The sequence below is a fragment of the Neltuma alba genome, unplaced genomic scaffold, assembly GCF_004799145.2.
Source record: "Neltuma alba isolate B1F8T4 unplaced genomic scaffold, ASM479914v2 tig00002744_pilon, whole genome shotgun sequence".
NCBI lineage: Eukaryota > Viridiplantae > Streptophyta > Magnoliopsida > Fabales > Fabaceae > Neltuma > Neltuma alba.
Window position 1 is genome coordinate 85,976 of NW_021632994.1, and position 27,180 is coordinate 113,155.

General features: G+C 35.8%; 1 protein-coding gene and 1 non-coding gene across 2 annotated transcripts; one reads left to right on the forward strand and one right to left on the reverse strand.

The window, feature by feature from the left end:
• Positions 1 to 2,205: 2,205 nt before the first annotated feature.
• LOC114736775 (small nucleolar RNA R71) lies at positions 2,206 to 2,311 on the forward strand. The gene has a single exon (XR_003739375.1). It is a non-coding gene; the product is annotated as a small nucleolar RNA R71 (small nucleolar RNA).
• A 15,938-nt stretch (positions 2,312 to 18,249) lies between these two features.
• On the reverse strand, positions 18,250 to 26,463 carry LOC114736556 (probable disease resistance protein At4g14610). Its single transcript, XM_028924413.1, has 5 exons — positions 25,367 to 26,463; positions 24,071 to 24,828; positions 23,834 to 23,934; positions 19,349 to 19,509; positions 18,250 to 18,337 (listed from the first exon to the last, which is right to left on the reverse strand). Exons 1-5 carry the CDS (start codon positions 26,461 to 26,463, stop codon positions 18,250 to 18,252), a joined length of 2,205 nt encoding a protein of 734 aa, XP_028780246.1.
• Positions 26,464 to 27,180: the final 717 nt, after the last annotated feature.

Genomic DNA, 27,180 nt, shown 5'->3' on the forward strand with positions numbered 1-27,180 from the left:
TCCCTTCTTTGGGACTACTTGCATTGGACTCACCCAAGAATTGTCAAAGATAGGATAAATAATACATGAATTAATCAGTTTCAAAACTTTTACTCTAACTACTTCCTTCATATGTGGGTTAAGCCTTCTTTGTTGTTGCACCTTAGGTGTGTAATTTTCCTCCCTAAGGATTCTATGTATACAAATTGAGGGGCTGATGCCCTTTATGTCAGTTATAAACTATCCAATGGCCAAGTTAAACTCCCTCAAGACCCTTAACAGCTTATCTTCCTATTCAGAATTTAAAGCAAAAGAAACTATAACAGGAAAAGTGTTAGAGTCACCTAAAAATGCATATTTTAAATGAGAGGCAAGGGCTTTAATTCAACAGAGGGTGGTGAGTCTAGGGAAGGGAGGGGCAATAAATTGCCTAATCCTAGATCTTCATAATGCCTTGTATGATGTTTATTTTCAATTTCAAAATCATCCAAACTCATTATTGTCTCTATGAACTCATCCTCCCTTTCTTTTTCATTTAAGCTTAGTGCGATACATGCCTCAAGAGGATCATTATATAAGTAACTATTAAAATGTTCATGGGCTAGTATATCAATAACATCAATACTAAAAACATTTTCATCAAAGCAAGGAAACTTTGTAGCTTTAGATATTTGAAATAATTCGTTTTGGTCACCCACTCAAAAAATAATGTTCCTTTATGTACATCAATCAAAGCCCTACCAGTTACTAAAAATGGCCTCCCTAATATTAGAGAGACGTTCTAATTATCCTCAATATCTAAAATAATGAAATCAGCAGGAATATAAAGTTTACCAACTTTAACTATGATATCCTCAACCACACCTTGTGGATATCTAATGGACCTATCTGCAAGCTGGAGGGTCATGTTGATCGGTTTAATATCTATCATCCCAAGCTTTCTGTATAAAGAATAAGGCATCAGATTAACAGTGGCATCTAAATCACATAAACAATTTTCAACAATATTAGAACCAATATCACAAGGAATAGTGAAACTCCCCGGATCTTTCAGCTTGGGTGGTAGCTTCTTCTATATAATTGCACTACACTCCTATGTAATTGGCACTGTGGCATAATCTTCCAACCTTTGCTTGTTTGAAACTATATCCTTGATGTATTTGAGATAAGAAGGTGTTCTTGCTAAGGCTTCTATAAAAGACACATTAATTTGGATATTTCTTAACATCTTGTGAAGCTTTTAGAAGCCTGAGTCTTGATCTTTCTTTTTAAGACGTTCAGGATATGGGATAGGAGGTGCATAAGGTTTGAGTCCAGATGGAGAATGACTACTTGGAATCACATTATTAGCTTTAGGAACTTCAATTTCCTCATCATTATCTCTAGTATTCTTCTTATCACTTACCTTGTTCTAAGTCCTTTTAGCCCCAATGTTAACTTCTTGAAGTTCTTTACCATTCCATAAGGTGACCGCCACGACTCCCTCCCTTGGATTGATTTCAGTATTACTAGAAAACTTGTTTTGACCTTGTCCGGTAAGCAAGCTAGCCAAATCGCTTATTTGAGCTTTCACGTTTTTCAGAGTTTCCCATCTGCGACTCTGTGTTTCTTACGGAAGCTTGAGTTGATGCAACTGCTTGCTTGAGTTGGTCAATTTCTTGATTTATGTTCTTCACGTGGTTAGCTTGATGAGTGGCCATTTGAGCTAAAGCTTCCTCCAACCTCGTTGTGTGCTCCTCCATTGCGTTTCTTTGCTGTTGGAAACCTGGTGGTGCTTGTGGCCTTTGAGGGGTAGAATTTTTCCAAGTGAAATTAGGATGATTTCTCTACCTCGCATTATATGTGTTGGAGTATAGGTCATTCTTGGGATTGGCACCCATATAGTTAGCTTCCTCCACATAATCACCATCATTGCCTGCATGAAGAGAATTATTAATAGCTGAAGTAGAAAGGGAATTAACGGATTTAAAATTTTTCACTAATAAATTCAAGCTCTTTGTTAAATCCCTTAAGTCAAGAGAGAGGTCTGAAGTAGTGACTTCGTTAGCCATTGCTCTCCTTCCTTGAATTGACTTTTGCCTTGAATTTGATGCTAGAGTCTTGTAAATGTCCTCTCTTTCTTCAACTGTCATGTTATTTGGATCACCATGAGCTGTATTGTCAACTTTGCTTTGATTGTCCGATGTGAGCTCATTATAGAAAAAGTCCATTAAGAGTATATGTGGGAATTGATGATGAGGACATTGGCTAATGAGGAGATTATACTGCTCCCATGCTTCATGGAATGACTCATCACCCTGTTGCGTGAAAAAGAGAATCTTGTCCCTTAACTCTGAAGTCTTTTGTGGTGAGTAATATTTTAGCATAAACTGCTCGTACATTTGATTCCAAGATATTATAGAACCTTCTAGTAATTGTAGAAGCCATTGACGAGCACTTCCCTTCATATAGTATGGAAAGCAATGCAACTTCAAATCATCATTTGATAAGCCATTCAATGGCAATGTGTCAATTACTACATAATACCCCCTTATAAAATCTAAGGCATCTTCAGTTATATGCCCTGAAATTATGTAGTGTATTCAGATGTATATTTTTAAATTTATAATTATGTGCAACAGTACTTGGCTTTATGCAAGATGGATTAGAAGTAATAAGGGGCATTGAATATCATAGAATGCGATATTTTGCTTTGGAACAATAGCACCCTCAGCCATCTCTCTTCTTCATTGACTTCTTTTTTTTACTGCAAAACAGTTCAATTTCTAAATTAATAGGAGTCAAAGTAGAGTTACTAGAACTTCTTAATTGCATAAAAAACAAAAATTAAAATAAAATAAAGAGAAAAAATAAAAACAAAAATAAAAAAATGAAAATTAATAAAAACATAAAGAAAAATAGAATTTGAACAATTAGTAAATCTGTAGCCTCCTTGGCAACAATGCCAAAAACTTGATCACTCCCGCAAGTGTACGGGCTCAATGTAGTAAAAATCCTAGAGTAATCTAGGATCATACCCACAGGACGGTTGCGTTTTAACTAATCCAAATAAGTAACAATGAGAATAGATGAATTGATTGATGAGATATAATGAAATAATAAATTAAAAGCAGGAGAAAATCAAATATAAGAGGAAAATCAATCACTCAAAGCGTTGGGGTTCAGGATTTATCCTATGGGTTGCTAGTTTCTATCCTTTGAATTGACTCTTTAATTTATTATAGTGACAACTATTCCTAAAATGTCCTAATATTCTTCTGAATTATTAGTCCCTATTTAATTAGAGTTGAATTCATTCCCATGACACCTAAACAACTAATTAAACCTTGAAGCTATAGTCTTAAGTTACCATAAATATCTAGAACTATCCCTAGCCTAAATATTTATGTCTACTTCTCTAGATCTAGGTTCTCTCTTCACCTCCCAGTCCATCAAGATCACCCATAATTTAGATTTAATGGTGGCCAGTCATAAAATCCACATGAAGAATAAGAGAAATAGATATAAAAGTAAAAAGATATTCATAAAAGCCATAAAAAGAGTCAAAATAGAACTAATAAAAACTAGCTTCCCAGTTGGACTACATCCCTACCTCAACTGGGGAATTTAGAAACTCATAATAAAATAAATAGTATTGTTCTAAGATCCCTAAACATGACAGAACAAATGAAGAAGAAAAGATGAATAAACTGTCAAAGGATCCAATAGAGGTCCTCTACTCAGCTGCTGTCATAGGATGAACAAAGATAGTAATTTCGATGATTCACTGTCCCAAACAATGCTCTAATGCTGCCTCTGGGAATGCTCTTTGATGCTTGCTCTCTCGTCTCCTCCGATCCTATTTATAATGGTTTTGCATCTTCTCTCCCTTGGATCCACCGCCTCTTATCCATATCCATATATCTTCAATATAATATAATATATTAGATGATTTGCCTTGCGTTACTGCTACCACAGTTATCCTTTTATCTCCTTCCTTGTGTTCAATCAATATAATATAATATATTATTACAATTGATTCATTCCTTGAATCCTTAGGCCTCACGCCTCTGAGCAAATATTACTCTCCTTTTATTTTATCTTTTATTTGTGATATTTTCTTCTCTCAATAATTTTATATCTCTTATAGTAAAGATAATAAAAGGTTTGGGTTGATTTATTGCAAGATCATCTTTTATCCCATAATTGATAAAAGAGAGGAAAATCTACAAAAGATAATTAAATAGGTATAAGATATCCATAAATTTAACCAAATAAATCAAAATATACACATTTTAATTATAAAATATAGACTTATCATTGACTTATCATTGAAATTTTTTGATAATTATTTTCTTTCCTTGGGACCTCATAATAATTTTCCCAAGGAAAATTCTTAGACACTTACTGCAAGATGTTTTAGAATGGTTTATCCTTGCATGCAATGTTTGGTGGGAAAACAATTAATTAGCAAAGGCTCTTGATAAAAAAGAATATTGCCGTAGATGAACACAAGTAATTAATCCTTTCATGTATCTTTTTATATTCTATAAATAAAATTATTAATGAACGGTTCAATGCATTAGAACTTGCAACATGATAAATCAAGGTTTAAATCCCTGCTGGGAAAGATGTCCACGTTTAGTGCTTGGCAATGCATTGAACGGTATTGTCTACGATAATAGGATATTTATGCCTACCAAAAAATAATAATAAAGCTTAGCTGATCATGGATTGAAGAATTTGTATCATTAATGACAATGAGATCAAATTCCTCACTCACTCAAGTCACAAGAGTGTCCATTGGTATCTATTGTGGCATAAGTGCACGTTGGGTCACTTCAGTGCCATGAACAGGCTCCACATGTACTAGGGGCAGCACTTCCTTTAGAGTTGTATCATTATCTTCTAGCTCCAAGGGAGGAACTTTGATTTTTGTTGATTGGCTTGTTTGGTATGATGCCTCTTCTCTTTCTTTTGTCCACTCACTGATCTGATTTCACCTATGCTCAAGCTTAGTTATTATAAAATTCAAATGTTGACATTCTTCAGCTTTAGTCTTGTGATGTTCTAATAGTCTCATAATCTTCTTCGACCTTGGGCTTAACTGGAGTGAAGTTAGAATTTTCATTCTAATAGCACCATTCTTCGTCATATGGTTGACATACCCATGATGATGATCTACATACCCATATTGATGAACATATTCAAATCTACAGCAATCGGTATATTCTTATCGCGTTGATCAGCATATACTCATATTGATGATAGCGATTTTCCTCAAATTTGTAGCGAGAAAACTTTCATAATCATGTCAATGCTGAATATATCAGGATGGAGTGCCATAAGCATCGACACTTCATATATGGATATCAGCTGTAACCCATATATGCAACTAAGTAGCATGGTGAATAGAGATGATAAACCAATTGTTATAAAGGTTTTAGAGTTTATGGCGCGTTTGGGTAGTGGCTCTGGAGTGTTTTAGAGTTAGCGTGTATTTGGATGCAGTGGAAGAAAAGTGGAACCCGACTCTGATGCCAATTGATATAAGACGGGAAAAGGGAAAGGGAGAAAGGAGAGAAGGAAAAGGGGACAGGACACCAGGAAAATAAGAGAAAACCAGACAAATAAAGATATAAGGAGAAAATTCAATACTTAGCATTATTCAATTTATAATCAAAAGCGTACAAAGCAAATATGTTGAGGTGCTATTTATGAGCCTCAACTAACCCTATAAATTAATAACAGAGCATTATAGAATTTCAAAATTAAATTCTAATAACAATTAATGATAAAAGATAACAATCAACACTACTAGAAAAAGACTTTTAACGTCGCAAAATAACGGTGGTTAAGCAAAAAAATGACGTGGAAAAAAGCGCGGTGGCATTTTTGTAAATAAGTTGAAGAGGCCTACACTTTCAACGCCATTTTTTAAGAAAACCGCCGTTGAAAGTATTTTTAACGGCGGTTAAAACACTTTCCACGGCGGTTTTCTTAAAAACTGCCTTGGAAAGTGTGTCTCTTTACTTTCTCCGTTTCGACTTTAATCACTTTCTTTCTCATTTCTTCAGTGCGCCGTGGTCCCCCTCTGCCCCACCACCGAAAAACTGCCATTCCCGCCACTATCCCACCGTTTAAACTCCTCCATTGAGCTTGTGGTGCCTTTCCGCCGTCCGCCGTGGTCAAACGCCTCTCATTTCGCGTTGTTCTTGCTCAGCCATGGTCCCATCTGTCCCACCACCGATAACCGGTCATACCCCCCACCATCCCGCCGTCTGCCACCGTCCGTCGCCGCCCTCACTTCGCGTTTAAAGCTTCTCTGCTCTGTGAGTATCCTCTTCTTTTATTCTTTTCAATTTTTCTTAGTTTGTTGAATGTTTTGGCCATGAAAATCTGTTATATATGAAATGGATTTGTTAGTTTTACATTGTGGTTGGCTTGTATTGTTCATTTTGCATTTTTTATGTGGTTGAACCGTTGATTGGTGTTGATTGGTGGGCATTGGATGTGAGAAAACCTTAATTCCTTTTTATATGCTGTATTAGAAACATGTTTAAATGTTTAGAGTTGATTAGTTGTGAAGTTTTTTTTAATTTTTTTAATAATTTTTTGATATTTATTTCGATTTTTTGGTAATTTTTTTGTAATAAATATAAGAATTTAGTAATAAATAATCTGTTTGTTATTTTGTGTTTTTTTTCTTCGTTATGAATTTTGATTGATAGTAAAGTGTTGTTTAAATAATCTGTAGAACAATGGATCGTAGTTGGATAAAAGCTAAGAGAATTAGCAAGGAATATGAGAATGGGGTTGAAAAGTTTCTTAAGTTTGCTCAGAGAAATGCCCCTAGTAAAAGAGATGGATTGTACTATTGTCCTTGTGTCAAATGTTTAAACAATAGTCGACGGAGTATTTCTGAGATAAAAGAACATCTTATCTGTGATGGGATAAATTTGAGGTATACAAATTGGATATAGCATGGATAAATTAGAAAGACTACACTGTTTACAAATGAGAAGGTTGTGAATGAAGACTTTGGTGATAGAATTTCGGATATGTTTTGTGATATAAGGTTTGAATCCTCTACACAGTTTTCTTCTACCTTTGAAACTTTGTGTAGTGATGCAGAGACACCTTTATACCCAAGGTGCAAAGATGATTACACAAGATTGACAACTGTATTGAAACTAATGAATTTGAAGGCAAGAAATGGTTGGACCGATGCTAGTTTTACAGAATTGCTTGAATTGCTGAGTGATATTCTTCCCAAAGGGAATTCACTTCCGAAACGAATGTATGAGGCAAAAAAGATTTTGTGTCCAATGGGTTTGGAATATGAGAACATACATGCGTGTCCTAATGACTGCATATTATTCAGAAATGATTATGAAGGGTTGAATAAGTGCCCTAAATATGGGACTTCAAGATACAAAATGAAGAAAGATGATGGTGATTATAATGAGATGACCAAAGGTTCTACTTCAAAGGTTCTGTGGTATCTTCCAATAATACCACGATTTAAGTGTCTATTTGCTAATGCCATAGATGCAAAGAACTTGAGATGGCATTTCGATGAGAAAATATGTGATGGAAAGCTTCGTCACCCAGCAGATTCTCCTCAATGGAAAACAATAGATCAAAAATTTCCTCAATTTGGTGGCGAGCCAAGAAACCTTCAGCTAGGGCTTTGTACGGATGGAATTAACCTATATGGTAATCTTAGTAGCACACACAGTGCTTGGCCAGTGCTCCTCGTAATTTACAACTTGCCTCCTTGGTTATGTATGAAAAGAAAGTATATCATGCTATCTTTGAAGATCTCGGGGCCAAAACAACCGGGAAACGATATCGATGTGTATTTGGCACCTTTGATTGAGGATCTGAAGAAATTATGAGAGGAAGGTGTTGATGTGTGTGATGCATATAAACAAGAGACCTTCAATTTACTTGCCATGATCTTCACCACGATAAATGACTTTCTAGCATATGGAAATTTGTCAGGATACAATGTTAAGGGGCATAAAGCATGCCCGATATGCGAAGAAGGCACCCACTATATGCAACTTAAACATAGCAGGAAGACAGTATACCTTGGTCACAGAAGGTTTCTTAGTCGGTATCGCCCTTACCGTAGATTGAAAAAGGCATTTAATGGTTCACAAGAATATGAAATGGCTCCAAGACCATTAACTGGAGAAGAAGTTTATTAGCGGGTGGAGGGAATTAATGTGGTCTTCGGTAAGAAGAAGAAGAAGAAGACTGCCGGTGAGAGAAATATATGGAAAAAAAAGATTTGTCTTTTTTGATCTTTCATATTGGCAAAGTCTTGATGTGAAGCATAGTCTAGATGTGATGCATGTGGAGAAGAATGTATGTGAGAGCCTTGTTGGTACACTTTTGCATATAAGTGGAAAGACTAAAGATGGAATCAATACAAGATGAGACTTAGTTGAAATTGGAATACGAAATGTCCTTCACCCACAAGAAAGAGATGGTAAGCAGGCTTATTTACATCCAGCTGCGCACACATTATCAAAAGAAGAGAAAAGAAGTTTATGTGGTTTTGTCAATAGTATTAAGGTGCCACAAGGTTATTCTTCTAATTTAAGCAAACTTGTTTCAATGCAAGATTTGAAGATAACAGGAATGAAGTCTCATGATTGTCATGTGTTGATGCAACAATTACTTCCACTTCCTATTCAAGGCATTATGAAAACCGATGTGAGAAATACTATTACAAGACTTTATATGTTTTTTTAGTGCCATTTGCAGCAAAGTCATTGATCCTGCTGAGTTGGATGAATTAGAAAATGAAGGTTATGTGATCCTCTCTCAATTGGAAATGCATTTTCCTCCATCATTTTTTGATATTATGGTCCACTTGATAGCTCATCTTGTACGAGAGATAAGACTTTGTGGCCCTGTGTGTTTAAGATGGATGTACCCTTTTGAGAGATACATGAAAATCCTAAAAGGATACTCTAAGAATCCTTATCGGCCTGAGGCATCAATTGTTGAGAGATATGTAGCTGAGGAGGCAGTTGAGTTTTGTAACGCATATCTTGATAGGGTAAAGGCAGTTGGTCTTCCTCAATCTTGACATGATCAGGGGAGAAGAAGCAAGGGAACACGGGGTGTCATAGTGAGGTCTATGTCAAGAGAAGTTGTAATGCAGGCACATTTATACATTTTAAACAACACGGATGAAGTTTTGCCTTACTTAAATGCTCACAAGAATATGCTGAGGAACTTGAATCCAAGAAAGAGTGATATGCAACTAGCTAATGAACATAATAAGTCATTTGCAGAGTGGTTCAAGCGAGAAGTGTTAAAAGATGGCAATCCTTCTGAGACAATACAGAGGCTAGCTGCAGGGCCTTCTTTTAAGGTTTTGTGTTGGGGTAGATATGATATAAATGGTTATTCTTTTTACACAAAAACCCAAGACGATAAGAGTACTATGCAGAATAGTGGGGTGATGGTAGTAGCGGAAGCCATGCATTTTGCTAGTTCTAAAGACAGAAACCCAATGTTGGCGACAATGTCCTATTATGGAATAATAGAAGAGATATGGGAGGTTAGTTATACCAAGTTTAAAGTTCCCGTCTTCAAATGTAAGTGGGTTAATAGTAATGCTGTGCAAGTGGATGAAGAATTTGGATTTGTTTCGGTCGATCTTGAGAGGTTTGGATATGGAGACGAGCCATTTATTTTGGCAAGTCAAGCAAAACAAGTGTTCTTCGTTCCCGATCTAGCAAAAAAGAAATTGTCTATCGTGCTTCAAGGTAAAAGGCAAGGAGTTGGTGGAGATGATGGTGACTTAGAGCTTAATCTTGATGAAACCCCGCCTTTCACAGCTATTCGACCTAAAGCAGTTGAATTAGATTTGGTAGATGATGACTATGCTGTTAGAGATTATCATTGTGAAGGAATTTGGGAGGATAATCGTTGTAAGCCTCAAATGAATTCTTTGATTTTTTTTTTGTTGCTAAATATACTTAATAATATAATGTTTTATATTAACTTGATATTTTTTATTCTTACATTTATTAATTCGTTGTTCTTTAAACAGGAAATGGACGGATCCGGTCAACAGGGTTCTGGTGACGACAACTCTATTACTAGCCGGAGAAAGGGTAGAGGGCCAACCCATATGAGGCATTTAGCTTTACGTGATGAGAGCACACAGCCTATGAGGATTACAGTGGAGTTTGATAATGATCTGAAGCCTATAGGAAAGGATGGGGCTCAATTTACTAGTTATGTGGGTTATCTCGCACGCAGTAAGATTAGCATTGACATTCCTAGCTAGAAAAAGGTGGACAAAGATTTGAAGAAAAACCTTTGGGAGGATATATTGGTATATTGTGCATTGTTTTCTCTACTTGTTTCAATTATAGTTGCTTATTTACTTTATAACTCTATGCTATTATTGTATTGCAGCTGACATTTGATATTCCTGCCACTAAGCAAATGAGAGACCGTCTATTGAAGCAAATTGATGAACGATGGAGGGATTTTAAGTCCACGCTTACAAAACATTATATTCATGGAAAAAGAAAGGGTGGGCATCCTAAGGAACGATATTCATTTATTAGTGAAGAGGCATGGGAGAGTTTTGTGAAGCAACGTGAAGACCCTGCATTTCAGGTTTGGTTTCTTTAAATTAATTTTTAATCAGGTCATATTTTATTTAACTAAACTAATTTTGTCGATTTGGTTTCATTGTCATAGGCATTGAGTCAGAAGAACAAACGAATATCTGAGCAGAATGTATACCTACATACCATGTCTCGTGCAGGGTATGGTGGGTTGGAAAGAAGTATGATGGAGGAACGGCTGAAGAATGCACAGATGGCTGCTGCTTCAGATCCTACTGGTTACATGCCACCTATTGAGCGTCCTTCTCGCCAAGAAAAATGGAAGGCGGCGAGGATTAAAAAGGGTCAATACATTACTCCACAGTCTGCTGCTGTTGCTGAGAGGATTGTAAGTAATATTTAAGAATTATGCTTCATTAATTGTTTTTTTCAATTATCTTAAATTGAATTTGTTGCTTTAATGATATAGGATACACTTGAGGAGCAATTATCTCAAGGTACATTCATCCCTCAAGGACGGATGGATATCTTGGCCACTGCTATTGGAAAGGCTGACCATCCCGGAAGAGTCCGAGGGACCCCTAAAGGGATTGGTATTAAAGAATTTTTTGGCTCTGCTTCACGAAGAAGCACTAGATCATCCTCCGCTAACATGGTATCTAAAGAGGAGCTCGACCAACAACTACAGGAAGAAACAGAGAGAGTTCAAGCTGAACTAAGTCAACAACACATGGCAGAGATGCAAAAAATACGTGACGAATTCGATGCCAAGTTTCAACAGACTCTGATGATGATGGGTACGAGTGGATTCCAGATGCCCTGAGTATCTGAACCTTCCCAGGTAATAATCACACATCTTTTTAAATCTTCTAAAGATTCATTTGATCCATTTAAACTTATTTAATGTTTCTTAACTAATTTCATATTATGTTTCAGGGTTCACCTGTGATAAAAAGCGGGAAGGGCAGTAATAATCAGACACAGCCACTGACAATGTCTGACCCTGTCGAAGACAATGGGATGCCGTGTTCTTTCTATGTGGATTATGAAAATTCACTTGTTCATGTTGCTAGTGGTCGAGCATTCATGGGCACAACGATTCACGGCAACAAAATTCCAAGCAATCAAGCAAGGGTGACAGTGGAGAGGATTGTTCGTGGTCAGGGGGTACACGAGTGCCCAATCCTACTGATGAGGTTCGACTCTTGGCCCAAGCTAAAGGACATTTCATTTTGTGGCCAAAGAGACTTATTGCAAAGCCAATGGTGAAGAAGACGGCAGCAAAGAAGGCCACAATGAGCGCATCATCTGATCCTGTACTCTTGCCTCTTCCTGGTGATATTGCGCTTATGTATTCCAGTTTGGAGGTTCTTCATTCCATGGTGCCAAACATGGATAAGCCTGTGACTTTCAAGATGCCGTTGGGGGTTGTGGGTTCAGATATAACATACGACTTCACCATTGACAAGAGGGATCTTGTTCAGTTCCTCAACTTTGAGGAGCTTGATATAGCTTTCATGCAGCTCGCTATTTTGTAAGTTACAATATCATTTTCTTATAACATATTATATTTCATGCATGTCCTAATGTTTTTTACTTGAACAACAGGCACTTTAATCAAATCTGTCGAAACGGAGGACTTAAAGGAACATATGGCTTTATGTGTCCTCAAAGGGTACAGAAAGAATTTAATACTGTGGAAGCAAGGTCAATCTACATTATGACCACAATGACTCAGACCAGAAAGCTAATATATTTTGCACCTTACGTGGAAGGGTAAGTGTATTATTGTATTTGAGATATACAAGTTGTATGTGTCGGGTTATAATTAACATGGTTTGCCTTTTGCAGTTATCATTGGACTCTAATTGTCTCTGCCCCTTTTGACAACAAAGTTTACTGGTTCGATTCACTCTGTGGAAGTCCATCAGAAGAAACCCAAGATGTCATCGACACGTTAGGTTTTATTTATATATTTATTACTTGTGAAGTTTATACAAGCATGCTCTAATATCATTTTCTCTTATAATGTTGATAGGGCTTTTCATGCTTTTAATGTTGTGGCGATTAAACAAAATAGACAAGCACCAACATGGATTCTTCCAAAGGTATATGTTGTTTTGAGCTAACTTTTAAACATTTTTGGATGAATTAAAGTTAATGTTTATAATCAATAATGTCTAATATTCAATTTTATATCTTATTTTTTTAGTACCGTTGTCAACAAGAATGTTGAGTGTGGATATTATGTCATCCGCTACATGAATGACATAATTGAGACAGGAACGACTGAGAAATTAGACGAGGTAAAGATGAGTTACGTTGCATGACGTTCTTCAATTCATTTCATATTTTTGACTAAGTTTACTATGTTATTTTTGATTAACAGATATTTCAAAATACTGCGCCATATCTCATGGATGACATCAACTTGATGAGGGACACTTTATCAACAACATTGGTAGAAAAAATTGAAATTTAGCTTTCAAATATATAGGTTATTTCTAAAAAAATTCATTGTTAGATGTTTTCTCTCGGTTCCTTCTTATATGTACATGTTCATGATTTCCATTGTATAAAGAAGTAGTTACTTCTATTTCAGAATTGTTGGACCTAGCCAATATGTGTTTCTTGGTCTTAATTAACCACCTAGTTCTATTATATTGGCCGGTTCCCTATTTTCGAATTGTGTAAAAGAAATTTCAATGCTGTATATATATCAACTAGCTAATTGATCTTGTTCTGTGTGATCTGCACTGCCTACATTTATTTGGAACTGTAAACTGCAGGGTGGTAAAAATGAAAATCAAGCAGAATTTAAAAAAAAAAACATGTATTTTTAACTGCGGTTATATATATAACCGCCGTTAAAAGAATATTCCACGGCGGTTTATAAATAAACCGCCGTGGAAAATTGATTTTCCACGGCGGTCATATGTAAAACCGCCGTGGAAAATGGAGTTTCCACGGCGGTTAACTAGAAAACCACCGTGGAAAATCAACTTTCACGACGGTTCAAAATCGCCGTGTTTTCTTTACCTTTCAACGTCACCTTTATCAACTTCGCTTTCAAAACCGCCGCGAAAAGCCACTATTAACCGCTGTGAAAAGTCTTTTTTCTGGTAGTGCAATTAAAATTAAAACCAAATAATATTCCCTAATAAAGCTAAATAACTGAAATATCTAAAAAAAAATAATTAATTGTTAGTCGATAACCCATTAGGTTCAATGCCCGTTACTCTCTAAATTTTCTCTAATGTGCTGTTTTTCAAAATAAAATATCGATATTATTTTTGTATAAAATTAACATGTGTGTGATATATATGTAATTTAATATAGATATGTAGTTTTCTTAAAATATAGGACAGAATAATTTGAAAGTTCTTACAGTTTCAATCAGTTTTGAATCAGATCCTTGAGTATTTTTTTCTTTTTATAGGGTCATCTAACTTTTTAAGGTTAAATTTATGAGTATTTCTGTTAAATAAAAATGAGCACCATTAGAAATCTTGGTTAATGTCTAAAACATGCCTATTTTCTCTGCTTCGGCCATAACCCAGACCATGCTCACATCCCTCTTTTCTCATTCCTCAACATCTTTTTCTTTCCCACCATTCGTTCCCATCAGTGTCATCGGCAATGACAGCGTCATCTGAGAAGCAGAATTGCTAAAACCACCACATTAGGACATTTGGGAGGTAGTGCGTGTTGGTGGACTCACCCTTCTTCCAATGGTTCGATTTCTTTTTAATTTAGAGTGTTAAGTGTTTGAAAAAACATTTGGGAGGTAGTGCGTGTTGGTGGACTCACCCTTCTTCCAATGGTTCGATTTCTTTTTAATTTAGAGTGTTAAGTGTTTGAAAAAATTATAAAAAATTGAAAAATGATTCTTTTTTTGCATATGAGATATCAAAATGTTATCATTTTATGTAGAATCTAATAATGTAAAGACCCAAAAAAAAATTGGGAAGGGCCTAAAAAATGAGGTACAGCTGGGGGTGCAGATGAAGAGGCGCAACTAGAACTCCCAGCGGGATATCAAAAGACTAGATGTCCAGCGCCCTTGGTTTTGATTATAGCGGCAGAGGAATATGGGTTGGGAAGTTTTTGTGAGAGATGGGTTTCGCAGATATTGATATTTGCCAAGTCTTTCTGAGACCAACAACATATTCTATTAACATCAAGTTCAGCGTGCAATAACTTTCCCACCAAACATGCATGCGATTACTACTACTGCAAAAACACGAAAAAGATAAAAAAAGAATCAACACAATCATCTACAACCTGGTTAAAAGGGGGGGGGGAGTCACCTATAGCGCACGCTACCCACTCACAAGGAACAGTCCATGCATGAGCAGAGACGAATGGCTTCATTTTTTTGTATATTCTTATGGTGCCTTGTGGGAAGGAATGGTGAGTTCGGGAGAATGGTGGGGAAGAAAAAGATGTTAAGGAATGAGTAAAAGAGGGATGAGAGCATGGTCTAGGCTGAAGAAGAGAAAAGGAGAAGAATGTTTCAGAGGTTAATGGGGTTTAGCAAAAGGACTAATAAATCTAACTTTAAAAAGTTAAAGGACCCAATAAGAAAGAAAAAAAAGAGGAAGCACAAGGTCCCAATTCAAAACTAAGTGAAATTATAATACATCCAAATTAATTTTCCCTTTACATATACAAACTAATTAATTATTCCCAAATTTTGAGAAGTTTAAAAAACCATTTTATTCCTTATATAAATTTTAACAAATTTATTGCATATAATGGCCTAATGTTTTTAATTAGGCATGAACAAGAATTACTCGTCATTTTTTTAGTTTTTTTCCGGCCAAATACTCATGAAAGTTTTTTAATTAAATAATAAAACAAATCTCACAAAGGCCCAAGTCGAAACTAAAAAATAACAGAGCACAAACATTTTTATTTTTATACGGCAAAATATTTGCAGATTTACTAGTTCTCTTCATTTTGGCATAGGAGTCTATGAACAAGACATATGCAAGTAAGTATGACATGTAATAGCCGATGCTATGTTCAAGAAGGACGGCACCAATCTAGTCTGTGGGAAGTCTTACGTATTTTGTTCGGGAGATTAGGGACTTGAAGGAGGCCGTCATTGATTTTGAAAACTCATATGCTTCTGCTTCATTTACTATGTAACACCCTTTCTAACATCCCACAATAAATTAAAACACAAATATACATTGGCTAACATTGATTAAAAAAAGAAAAAGATGTTGCAAACACAAACACGCTATTAAGGTTAGAAAAGAACCTTCTTAAGTTTACCAGCTGTTATCTGTGATAGAATAGGATTTCACTAATATGATCACCTGTCATGGATATTAAAAATTGGCTTATCACACATGTATCATCACCATCTCATAGGATTCATGGCATTTATAACCATGTTAGATAGGAACACTATCAGTTTAACATGGTTATCGAGAATTTTACGCTCCTGATTGATGACAAATATAAGCAACTGGTCATAGTTCAAGAGTAGGGCCTCCGGCCTCAACATCAATCATCTAAATTCAATGAATTGCATCAATGAAAATTAAAAGAAGTCTTTGCAAGTGGTGCCACATAAATCCCAGTCAAAAGCAACACCTAAGGCGTCTAACCAACTAAAAGCGTGCATTCCATATATAACATAAAAGAAGTGAAACGATAGTCCAAAGTTCAGCAACATTTGCCGCAGCAAATATAGTCTTTTGCTGCGGTGAAGAACACCAAAACAACTAAAGTGAATAATAAATCATGCAACTGATTCACGGTCCTAACGTGGGAATATTACAGTGAAATCAAAGCGTAATGAATGGTGGAGGCAATAAGAAAAAGGAGTGAGATGAATGTTTCAGTCAAAGCCATTAAGTTGGAGAGCCATAAACGGTAACATGGTGTAATAACCATCTTTTCATCAATCATGTACTTCAAGCTATGTTGATTGATTTGGATTATATAAGTTCCTCTAGAAATATCTTGCTGTCACTATAACATAGCAAATTCATACAGAATTTTGCCATTCATTTCTGGATTTTGTTTCCACGAAAAGGATTTATAAACTCTGATCTTATATTTCCAAAGTGATGTGTAAGAAATGATTTTGAGACTATCATATTTTGAAGAGGATCGTTGTTTTCATCATCACAGCTCTCCTTTTTCTTGAATCAGAATAATTCTTTTCACAGATGAAGATTTTACATGTAACCTTTCTTGGACGAAAGAAACTTTGGATATTAAAAAACAAAAGGTGAATATGTTTCACACGGGTCTGGATCCTCTCAGCGGCAGCGTATCTCAGCGTCCCAATATGGTCCATCAGATTAATCTAAGGTTATGTTTGGTAGAAAGCATTGAAAATGAGGAATTGGGATTGGGATTATAATTAAGAAAATTTATTGAAAGAATGTTTAGTATAAGAGATTGCTTGTTATAAAGGATTAGCCAAACCTACATATGTGGGATTGGAGAATACCATGGGGGGAAGTGGTATTTCCCAATCTCACCTCTATGGGTTTGCTTAATCCCATATAATAAGTGATTATTCATACTCAATACTATTTTAATGATTTTTTTCAATTACAATTTCAATCACAATTCCTCATTTTTAATGTTTCGTACCAAAGGGGACCTAAGATCTCACAACATGCCACATCATCATGCTATTAAAAATTGAAAATGAATCTGATTGACACAATAAAATTGCTGAGTAGCTTTAAACTATTTTAACTGTAGAATTAGGAGTCTGGACTGATATAAATTGAGTCAGATAGGATCACAAATAGATGTAAAATTATGCTAACAAGCATTCTAATTAAAAAATAAAGAATAAAAAATTTGGTATAGTTTTTCCACTCTTTATGGTTTTATATGACTCGATCTCTGTTAAATCTTTCGGTAGAAGTTGGATCAGTCCAAAAAATTACATAAGCATATATATGTTTGGTGGTTAAGGATTTTCATCATCTATGATTATTTGAATCAGTTTAATGTCTGGACCTCTCAAAAATTCTCCAGTTGAAATGAGTCAGGAGGAAAATATTTTTTGAATACATGCTAAAAAAAATCTAAATAGTTAAAAGCTGGCAAAAAATTTTATACTATCATTAAGATTTATCACTAATTTTTAATAACATAATGATGTGGCACAACGCGAACTGTTATATTAATTTCAATGGCTGAGATTTGGATGCTGAGAGCATGCTTTTCCGTTTCACCCACATAATTGAGAGCATTAAGTAGCAAATTAATGTTGCTCCAGGAGGTGGAATGTATTAAAGTCATGAGCACCAGAAATTGAGAAAATCAACATCATCGCTAAGGCAAAAGAGCAAAACAATTTGATGGCCAATGAAAGTAGAGAAGCCTGTGTGGGTGGGTAAGAATAATGGAGAAGAAAACTTATAAGAAAAATGTGAAGGTAATCTTTAAAAGTTTAAATACAGACTTAATTTTCATTCGAAAATTAGATACTAATCAGCGCAGTTAATGTCTTAATGATACACATATATTCAAATGAAGCTTACCATTGCAATGCATCATACCATGAAAAAGAGAAAATACATAACATGCAATCTTATGGCACTGTTTAAGGGTGAACAGTGTTGAAAATCAAACCATAGTCCAGTAATATCAATAAAAGGTTCTTGAAAAGATGAATAACATCACAATAAAAGGTACACACTCAGTTATTGACAAGAGGATACCATCTTGTTGCCAATCTCAGCTCCTCCCTCACAATGCGTTTAAATGTACCTTCAAGTGGGTCGCCGCTGCATGCAAAGTTAAAAAGAGAAAATTAATCAAGCTTGGGCCTTTGTAAGATTTGTTGCATATAATAGCTTAATGTGGCCTTTGCAAGATTTGTTGCATATAACAGCTTAATGTTTTTAATTAGGCATGAAAAAGAATATAATTATTCATATGTCGTTATTACTTATTTGCAAGTCAGTTGTTGTTAGAAACCATTAAAGCATAAGAAATCAAAATTGATTTAGGATTTCATCATTTCAAGTTTTTTTTTTTCAAAGGAGTCTCTCCATCATTTTTTTGCCAAATACTCATTAAAAGTTTTTTGATTAAATCATAGAAAAGGACCATACAAATTAAAGGCCCAAGCCAAAACAAAACAAAGGGCATAACACCCAAAACCAGCAGACAGCAACCGGCGAAAAAAAAAATTTAACCAAATTATAGAAGGGTTAATATAATTTTTGGTCCCTCAAGTTTGACTTCATTTTAATTTGTGTCTCTCAAATTTTAAATAAGAGGTTTTAGTCCCTAAAGGGGCAAAATGTTCTATGTACAAAAACCAATGTTTTATATAAAAAGAAACTTAAGAGATCAAATCCTATGGTTTGAAATCTAAGAAACCAAAACCAAAATGAGGACAATAATGAGGAACGAAAAATTTGTATTAACCGAATCATAGGCCACAAGCAGATTTATATGTCAAAATATTTATAAATTTACTATTTCTCTTCATTTTCGGTGCAGTTCTATAGAAGTGCATAAACGAGACATGTGCAGGTAGACGTGATAATATCAAAATTTTCTTATATGCTATGCGTACTTTAACTAAGAATTCTACAAATTTTAAAACGCTGTGAAATTCAAATGCAACGATCCATATGAAATATTGCGAAAATAAATATTATTCACAGATATTATAATCTCGTGACAAATATTTATATGCATGCAGCGTTTGGGTCATTTGCATGGAAGTAAGAATACTTTGGTCGAATGCTTTTAACTGATTGCGATTACTTGGCAGAAATAATTACCTTTCCAATTTTGATGAAATAAGCCGCTTGGTAGCTTCGTCTTGCCATTCCAATTGATCCAACCACTTAGATTCTCCTCGAAAACATTTTAGATTTTTCAATGCACTTTGAGAATTAAATGGGAGCTTCTTCAAACTGGGGCAATGCGTTACTTCAATCACCTTCAAAAAAGGACATTGCAATGCCATTCTGCAAATGCTCCTTAAGTTACTCAGACGTGCCAAAACAAGGTGAGTGAGACTAGAGACACTACAAAAAAATTGAACTTTCAGCGGCGACAAAAGAAGTCGCCGCTGAAAATATGACTTTTAACTGCGACAAGAACTGTCGCCGCTAAAAGTCATGCCTTTTTGCGGCGACAAGTATGTCGCCACCAAAAGTGATAGTTATGGCGGCGACTTATTATTGTCGCCGCTGTAGGTGCAAACTTTCAGCGGCGACAAAATTTGTCACCGCCCAAAGTGTACACTACGGCGGCGACTTGAATGGTTGCCGCTGAAAGTCTACACTTTTAGCGGCGGCGACAATTCAAGTCGCCGCTGAATTTTTTTTAGCGGCGAATAAATGTCGCCGCTGAATCTTCTTTCAGTGACGACTCTTTATGTCGCCACTGAATCCTGCTTTCAGTCGCCGCTGAATCTTTTTTCAGTGGCGACACTTTTTGTCGCCACTGAAATTGCTTTTTGTCACTGCTGAAAGTTTTTTCACATTTTTTTATCATTTTTTATTTTTTGTAAAAATTTTATATAATAATCTTTTATTTGTGTAATTAAGTGACTTTGATAATTAATGTTTTTTATGTATTTTTGTGTTAGAGAGAGACTAAAAGAAAGATAATATGGTGTTTGAGAGAGAAAGGGGGAGGAAGAAAGTTTGGAGTGTGTTTAACACACATATACCATATCCAAATGTTTGAGAGATGGAATAGAAAAACATTGTGCATGGGAGAGAAATGAGAGGAGGCATGCATGAAAAAGTCTGCAAGTTTGAGTGATGGGGTAAGTAATGAAGTATAGAGTGTGTGTGAGAGGTAGATGTAAATATTATTAGAAGAGAGATAGTGTGTATGTGTGAGAGAGAGAAGGATATTATAATTGAAAGAGATAACATAATTAAATATATGAGAGAGATTATTATAATTAAATTAGTGTGAGCATACTTAATTGACATAATAATATTTGATGATGAACATATGTATGAGAGGATTGAGAAATAAAATTATTGAAGGAGATAATGTAATTAATTAAAAATGTGAGAGAGATATAGATAATAAAATCATGTATATAGTTAATTAAATATTATTACTATTTATATTTTTTATTTAAAATGTGATTAATTAAATTTTGTAAAACATATACAGTTGTATATTATAGATATATATTTTCTATTGCTTGATAGTTTCAATTAAATTCATTATCTTGGCTGGCCATGCTTGCTTATGTCAATTTAGAGGTCCTGTGTTCAAGTCTAACAAATGTCCATTTTTCACACATTTATTTTGGCTCAAAAAGGTTAAAAATAATTAATTTGTTATTTGGCTGGTTCGAACAGGGGACCTGGTAAAAACCAATACTCCCCCTGCCACTAAAGCCACGCATGTTTTTGGCAAGGCTTTTGCATTGTTTTTATATCTAAAGTTTTTCATTTTGAAACCCAAAACAATTTAACTTGTGCGCCCCAATCTTCTGAAAAGTTTACTTTTCCCTCTCACCAGTGCTGGCCGTGCAGAAAAGTTTTGAGCATCTAACTTATTCCAGCGTCCATCTGTGTTTAGTCCATCACTTCCAGCGTTGTTTCTTGCTGTCATCCATGTAAGTGCGCTGATCTTCTTCTTTGCTTGAAGTCTTGTAGTGCTGTATTTTTTTTCCCCTTTCTTGTTTTGCATTTTGAGATCTGTTTTTTCCTCCAATTTGCTGTGATTGATTGTGTGTGTGTTTTTTTTTTGAAATCCTCTAGATTTAATGGCTGTCATGTGTATGTGTTGTTTACTGAAAGAAGAAAATATTTTCTAATTGTACAAACTGAAGCCAAAGAGGGTTTGTGATGTCAAGCAACAAATGCGACAACGATTCTGGCTAGTTAGAGATATGCAATGATTAATTAAGTCTGATCCCCTATGCTTCTTATGTGCTTATAAATAGTTTCTTTGATCACTATCTCTGTCCATATGTATCGTGTGACGAATTCCTCAGCTCTCATCTTCACCCTGCGTCTGCGTTGAATCTATGATGCTTTGTTAGTTTGGCTTATATACTTGTTTAAGTTTGGATTCTCTCTCGTTGGTTTTTGTTTTGGTGATACCAAAGTTTCACAGATCCTTTTATGTGGTTTAATAAAGTTCAACATAAAAGTCATATTAAAAATTATCTACCAAAGTCTTAGGACGCGGAGATTCTAAATGTATAATCTAGTGCTTAAAACGAGGATATATATACTTAACTACTGGATCCAATGAAGCTGCTGAGGAACTTAAGGTTGTGTCTATCAAGGTCAAAGGTCTATTATTAAATTATAATATTGGTCGTTGCTTGGTTTCTTGGAGTTATTGATGTGGGTAATGCTTAGTAATTAAACTGCAGCTTCCTCCCACCACGTGCTAGTTGGAGTTATTGATGTGGGTAATGCTTAGTAATTAAACTGCAGCTTCCTCCCACCACGTGCTAGTTGGAGTTATTGATGTGGGTAATGCTTAGTAATTAAACTGCAGCTTCCTCCCACCACGTGCTAGCTTCTTCTATTTCTGTCTCTGTGTGTTGTATGGCTCAATTATTTATCTATTTATCATAAGATTGTGCCATAATTCATTTATTACCTTAAAAAAGCAGAAAACGAAGATGATGCCAACAAGACAGACTAATAACATGTAGTTCGCATCTTTGAAAAAGATATACATAATTTGGATTTCATATTATTCGACTAGAGCAGTTCGCATCTAAGTGATTCTAGAAGAGTCTTCATACATGGTTCGAATTATCCATGCGTTGCATAATTCCTTATTGTAAACTCAGGGGAAACCTCCCGATTGGCAAGACTTTGTCGGAATCATCACACTCCTATTTATCAATTCCACAATGAGTTTCATAGAGGAGAACAACGCAGGTAATGCTGCTGCAGCTCTCATGGCTCGACTAGCACCCAAAGCTAAGGTATTAATTTAATTACAAAGAACTTATATTTGGCAATTGGCACCAGTACTTCTCTGTTTGTATATTAAAGTGCAGGTTTTATGTATCAGAATTAGCTTGTGTCTGGTTGAAACAATTTAATACTTCTCTGTTATCATGTACTTTTGATATGATTCGTGACAAAATTATTTAGGTCCTTCGAGATGGGACATGGGTTGAGGAGGATGCAAGCATTCTTGTTCCTGGTGACATAAGTAGTGTGAAGCTACGAGATATTATTCCAGCTGATGCTCGTCTCCTCGATGGCGATCCATTGAAGATTGATCAAGTACATTCTGCAACATCTGTTTTTTTTTCTTTTGTTGAGAAGTTGAAATCAGATTATCATATGGATGAGCTGAGTTGTTATTATGCACAAAACTTGGGTTGCAGTCCGCACTTACAGGCGAGTCCCTTCCTGTGACGAAAGGACCCGGCGATAGTGTTTATTCAGGCTCTACATGCAAACAGGGGGAGATAGAAGCAGTTGTTATTGCTACAGGAGTTCATACTTTCTTTGGCAAGGCTGCTCATCTTGTGGACTCAACGAATCAAGTGGGACATTTTCAAAAGGTGCTCAGGAAAAATAATTGAAATAGATAATCTTCAACGTCGACTGCAGGAACATCTGTTTTGTTTGCAAATGAAGAGTTGATGACTTGATGAGGAACTTTTGATTGCTTATAACTGTCTGTCCTTCCTTGCTTCCCTGTTTTCTTATTCCGTGCAGCAGAACGAGAAAAGATGGAAGCAGAACGTGCTGCAGAGCGAGCAAAGATGAAAGCAGAGCGTACACAACTTGAACAAAGGATGGAGCAATTGATGGAACAGAGAATACAAGCTCAGTTCACTGCTTTCATGCAAAAGATGCAGTTAAATGCTCCTGCAGATACCCCTACTTCTAGCGTCCCTAGTATTGGTCCCTCTATGTAATTTTTCTTTTGTATTATGTAATGTATCTTTTAATTGAATAATGTTTTTTTTAGTTAAAGACATAAAAACACTTTGATGGTTATAAATCTTATTATTTAATATACTATATTTGTGTGTTAATTACTTTATTTTTATTAAACCTTTTGATAATATTTATCAGGAATATAAATAAAGTTTTTAGCATAATTAATATATTATAAAAATAATTAAAATCACAAAAAAAAGATAATCAACGGCGACTATAATGTCGCCACTGAAAATATAATCAGCGGCGACATTCAAGTCGTTGCTGAAATAGGCTTCAACAGCGACGGAAATGTCGCCGTTGAAGACTGTTTTAGCGGCAACATTAGTCGCCGCTGATTCTTATGTGTCAGTGGCGACCCACCCGGGTGGCAAACTCATCAGCTTTCAACGGCGACGCTGAATGTCTAGTTTCAGCGGTGACGAAAGAATGTCTAGTTTGAGCGGCGACTTTTTGTGTCGCCACTGATAAGTTTCAGCCACAGCCGCTACGGCAACGACCTGGTAGTGACGAAATGTCGCTGCTAAAGTTTTTCAGCGGCGACTTTTGGACTTTTGTCGCCGCTGAAAGTCAAATTTTTTTTTAGTGAGAAAAGATTACTTTTCACTCTCTCAGTGTCAGCAGTCCCAAAATCTTCACTTATAACTTCCACCAATGAATCACAATGGAATACTTCAAGGACTTGGAGGTTTGGAACACGTATAAGCCAATTCAAGTCAAGGTTATTTGGAAACCATCCGATATGCAACTCACAAAGGGTGATTATGTAATCATGTACCCAAAATGACCTCCTCGGAATATCCACAGCTTCTGATTCCTCTTGTTCTCTGTGCTCCTGAACTTGTAATATTTCAAGATGCTCCATTTTTCCAAGTGATAAGAACAAGTCATGGACTGGTAAGTTTACTCCTACAACAGATAGCTCACATATGCGCCTTTGCAATTTTGAGGAGATCAGTATTTTTTCAATAGAGGATGTGCTAAAGACAAAAATGCGTATATCTTGAAGATTATCTAAGCCTTCAAGCTCATTTAACAACACATTTTCATCAATACCTTGAACTTCTGACCCTCTCATGCTAAAAGCTTGAAGAGATAACAAGCTGGATATGATTTCTCCTGGGATTTCAAGCTTTGCTAGTTTGTCTAGCAACAAGAACCTCAGCTTCTTCAAATTCTTCAACTCCTCTAGCAATTTTGTTATATACGTATTGCTTAGGTTCATGTGTTCTAGATTTACGAAGTCCCCGATGGTTGATGGTAGATTTTTTATTCCAAAATTACTAGACAAGTCTATTACTCTAAGAGTACTTGGAAGGACAAATACCTCAGTTGGAAAGACTTCTATCCCAGTATTCCTAATAAGCAGAGTGACGAGATTGGGACAATGAGGTTTTTGTGAGAAGTTGACACTCATTTCACCCCAGCCCCACATTGATAACTTTTCCACCTCTTTCCACTTTGCATGATTTTATACTCCAAGCCCTGTTGTCTTGGAACAATCCCTTACAGAGAATCTTCTTGTTTCCCCATGACCACAAGCTAGCCAGAGAGCCATATCTTTGATCACATCATGCATCTTAATTGTACCTTCTCTCCCACCATTTTCCAATAGGCAAGCATATTTTAGAGTTGAGATTATATCTTCTCCTTCCTTACATGCTTCATGAATATCGTAATCAAATTTAACCAACAAACCTTCTGCTATCCATAGCAAAATGAGCATTCGTTTATCAATGTTATAATCTTCAGGGAACAAGGCGCAATACAGAAAACATGATTTGTTAAGTATCATTTGGCAATCCCTCATAACTAAATTCAAGCAAGGCATAGACATCTCCAACAATACCTTGGACCTTTGAGGGACAACTCCTGAAAACTTCTATACTATGCTTTCATTCATTGGGAGTAATCTTGTTGGCCATGGCACGTCCAACAGTACAAAGAGCAAGTGGCAGCCCTTGACACTCGTCCACCACTTGTTTTGCAAGAGGCAATATATGAGGGCTTTCAAGAGTAGCTTCACCCATTTTTTCCTTGAACAACTCAAACGCTTTATCTGGTGCGAGGCAATCTACTTTTATGCACCTCTGTGCATCCATTAGGCCGCATACCTCTTCCAACCTAGTTGTGAATATTATCTTGCATTCATGATTTTTAGGAGAAGGAACCCCCAATTTCAACATATCAACTCTTTCCCACACATCATCTAATAACAACACAAATTTCTTCTTAATTAAGACATTGTATAACAAAAGAGCTCTTTCATGCATTGTCTTATTGCTCCAGATATAATCTTGTACACACAATTTCTTCCTAATGGCATCTTGAATGCTTTGAGGATCTGCATCTTTAGACGCCACAACCCAGATGACTACATTGCTTACTTTCTTGGATAAGAAATCATTGTTGAATTTCTTAAGTAGAGTTGTTTTGCCTACCCCTCCCATTCCATACAAACCAATGATACCCATCTGATTGTTCTCAAAGCATGAACACAGCTCCTCAAATGTTGATTCTACACCCATAACTTTATCCACAGGAAGTTCATCGAACTGATCGCGAGCAAACTTTTCTGCCACAACATCAAAATGCCCTTGGCTTGTAAGATTGTTAACTTCACTCAACTTTTGGGTGACCATTTTTTGTAGCTTGTAGCTAGCCCGACAATTCTTGGGACAGCGACCTCCATAACATTTGGCTTGTATTTCTTCATCACCTTGCTGTAGAATGGCTTGGATTTCATTTTGTAGGACTTCTACTCTGCCCATCCAACCCCTTACCTCATTCAAAACCATTAGCGCTGGATCTGGATCCTGTTGTGCCGTTTCGACCCTCATCTTGACATCAAGATACATGTCATTGAGTTGACTTGAAGCATTTTCCAAAGAGTTGAGGCTGTCTCCTAGCTGGCGTATTGAATCTGCCCACTTGGAGCAATAACCACACAAACAAGTTAGGATGTCAAGGAGCGGAGTAATAACATCGGCCATGGTTTGGTTTGGGTGCAGCAAAGAAGTGAAGAACGAACGAAATGCTGAAGGAGAAGATAGAAATGCGGTTAATGGCGGATAGCAATTTTCTCTTCTTGAAGGACGATTAAAGTGGATGATCCAACGAGCAATCCCATAGAAAAGTTACGATAAACAAAAAATTTTTAAAAATTTAAATTACTTAGAAAGTGTATAATGCAATTAGCTTTCACCATCAACGGTCAGAAACAGCACTCCTTATTTTCGGATCGCATGCACGTGATGGCTCACTATATTATATTGCCATATTTGTGTAAATGGAGGTCACATGCATTCGAGGCAATCTTCGAAAAACCAAAAAAAGAAAAGAAAAAGAAAACAGCAACAAAGAAAGAGATACACACCTACAAGCAGCACGTCATCATGTTCGACAAAGCTGTCAATTAACTATTAATGCCCGACTTAGGTCTTTAATTTGACAGATTATTTTAAGCAGGTGAAATATTCTGCCACTTCAAAATTACTCCCTTTCATGAGCACACTTTTTTTTTATATATATATAAGGTACACTTAAAATATATATATATATATATATAATTTTAACTAATTTTTTTCATTGTTATCTTTATTAATTAACAATTTACTCTCTCTCCCCCTCTCTTTTTTTCCCCAACACACGCTGTCTTTCTCAAACATATTTTTTCTATTCATTCTCTCTCTTTTCATAAATAAAGATAT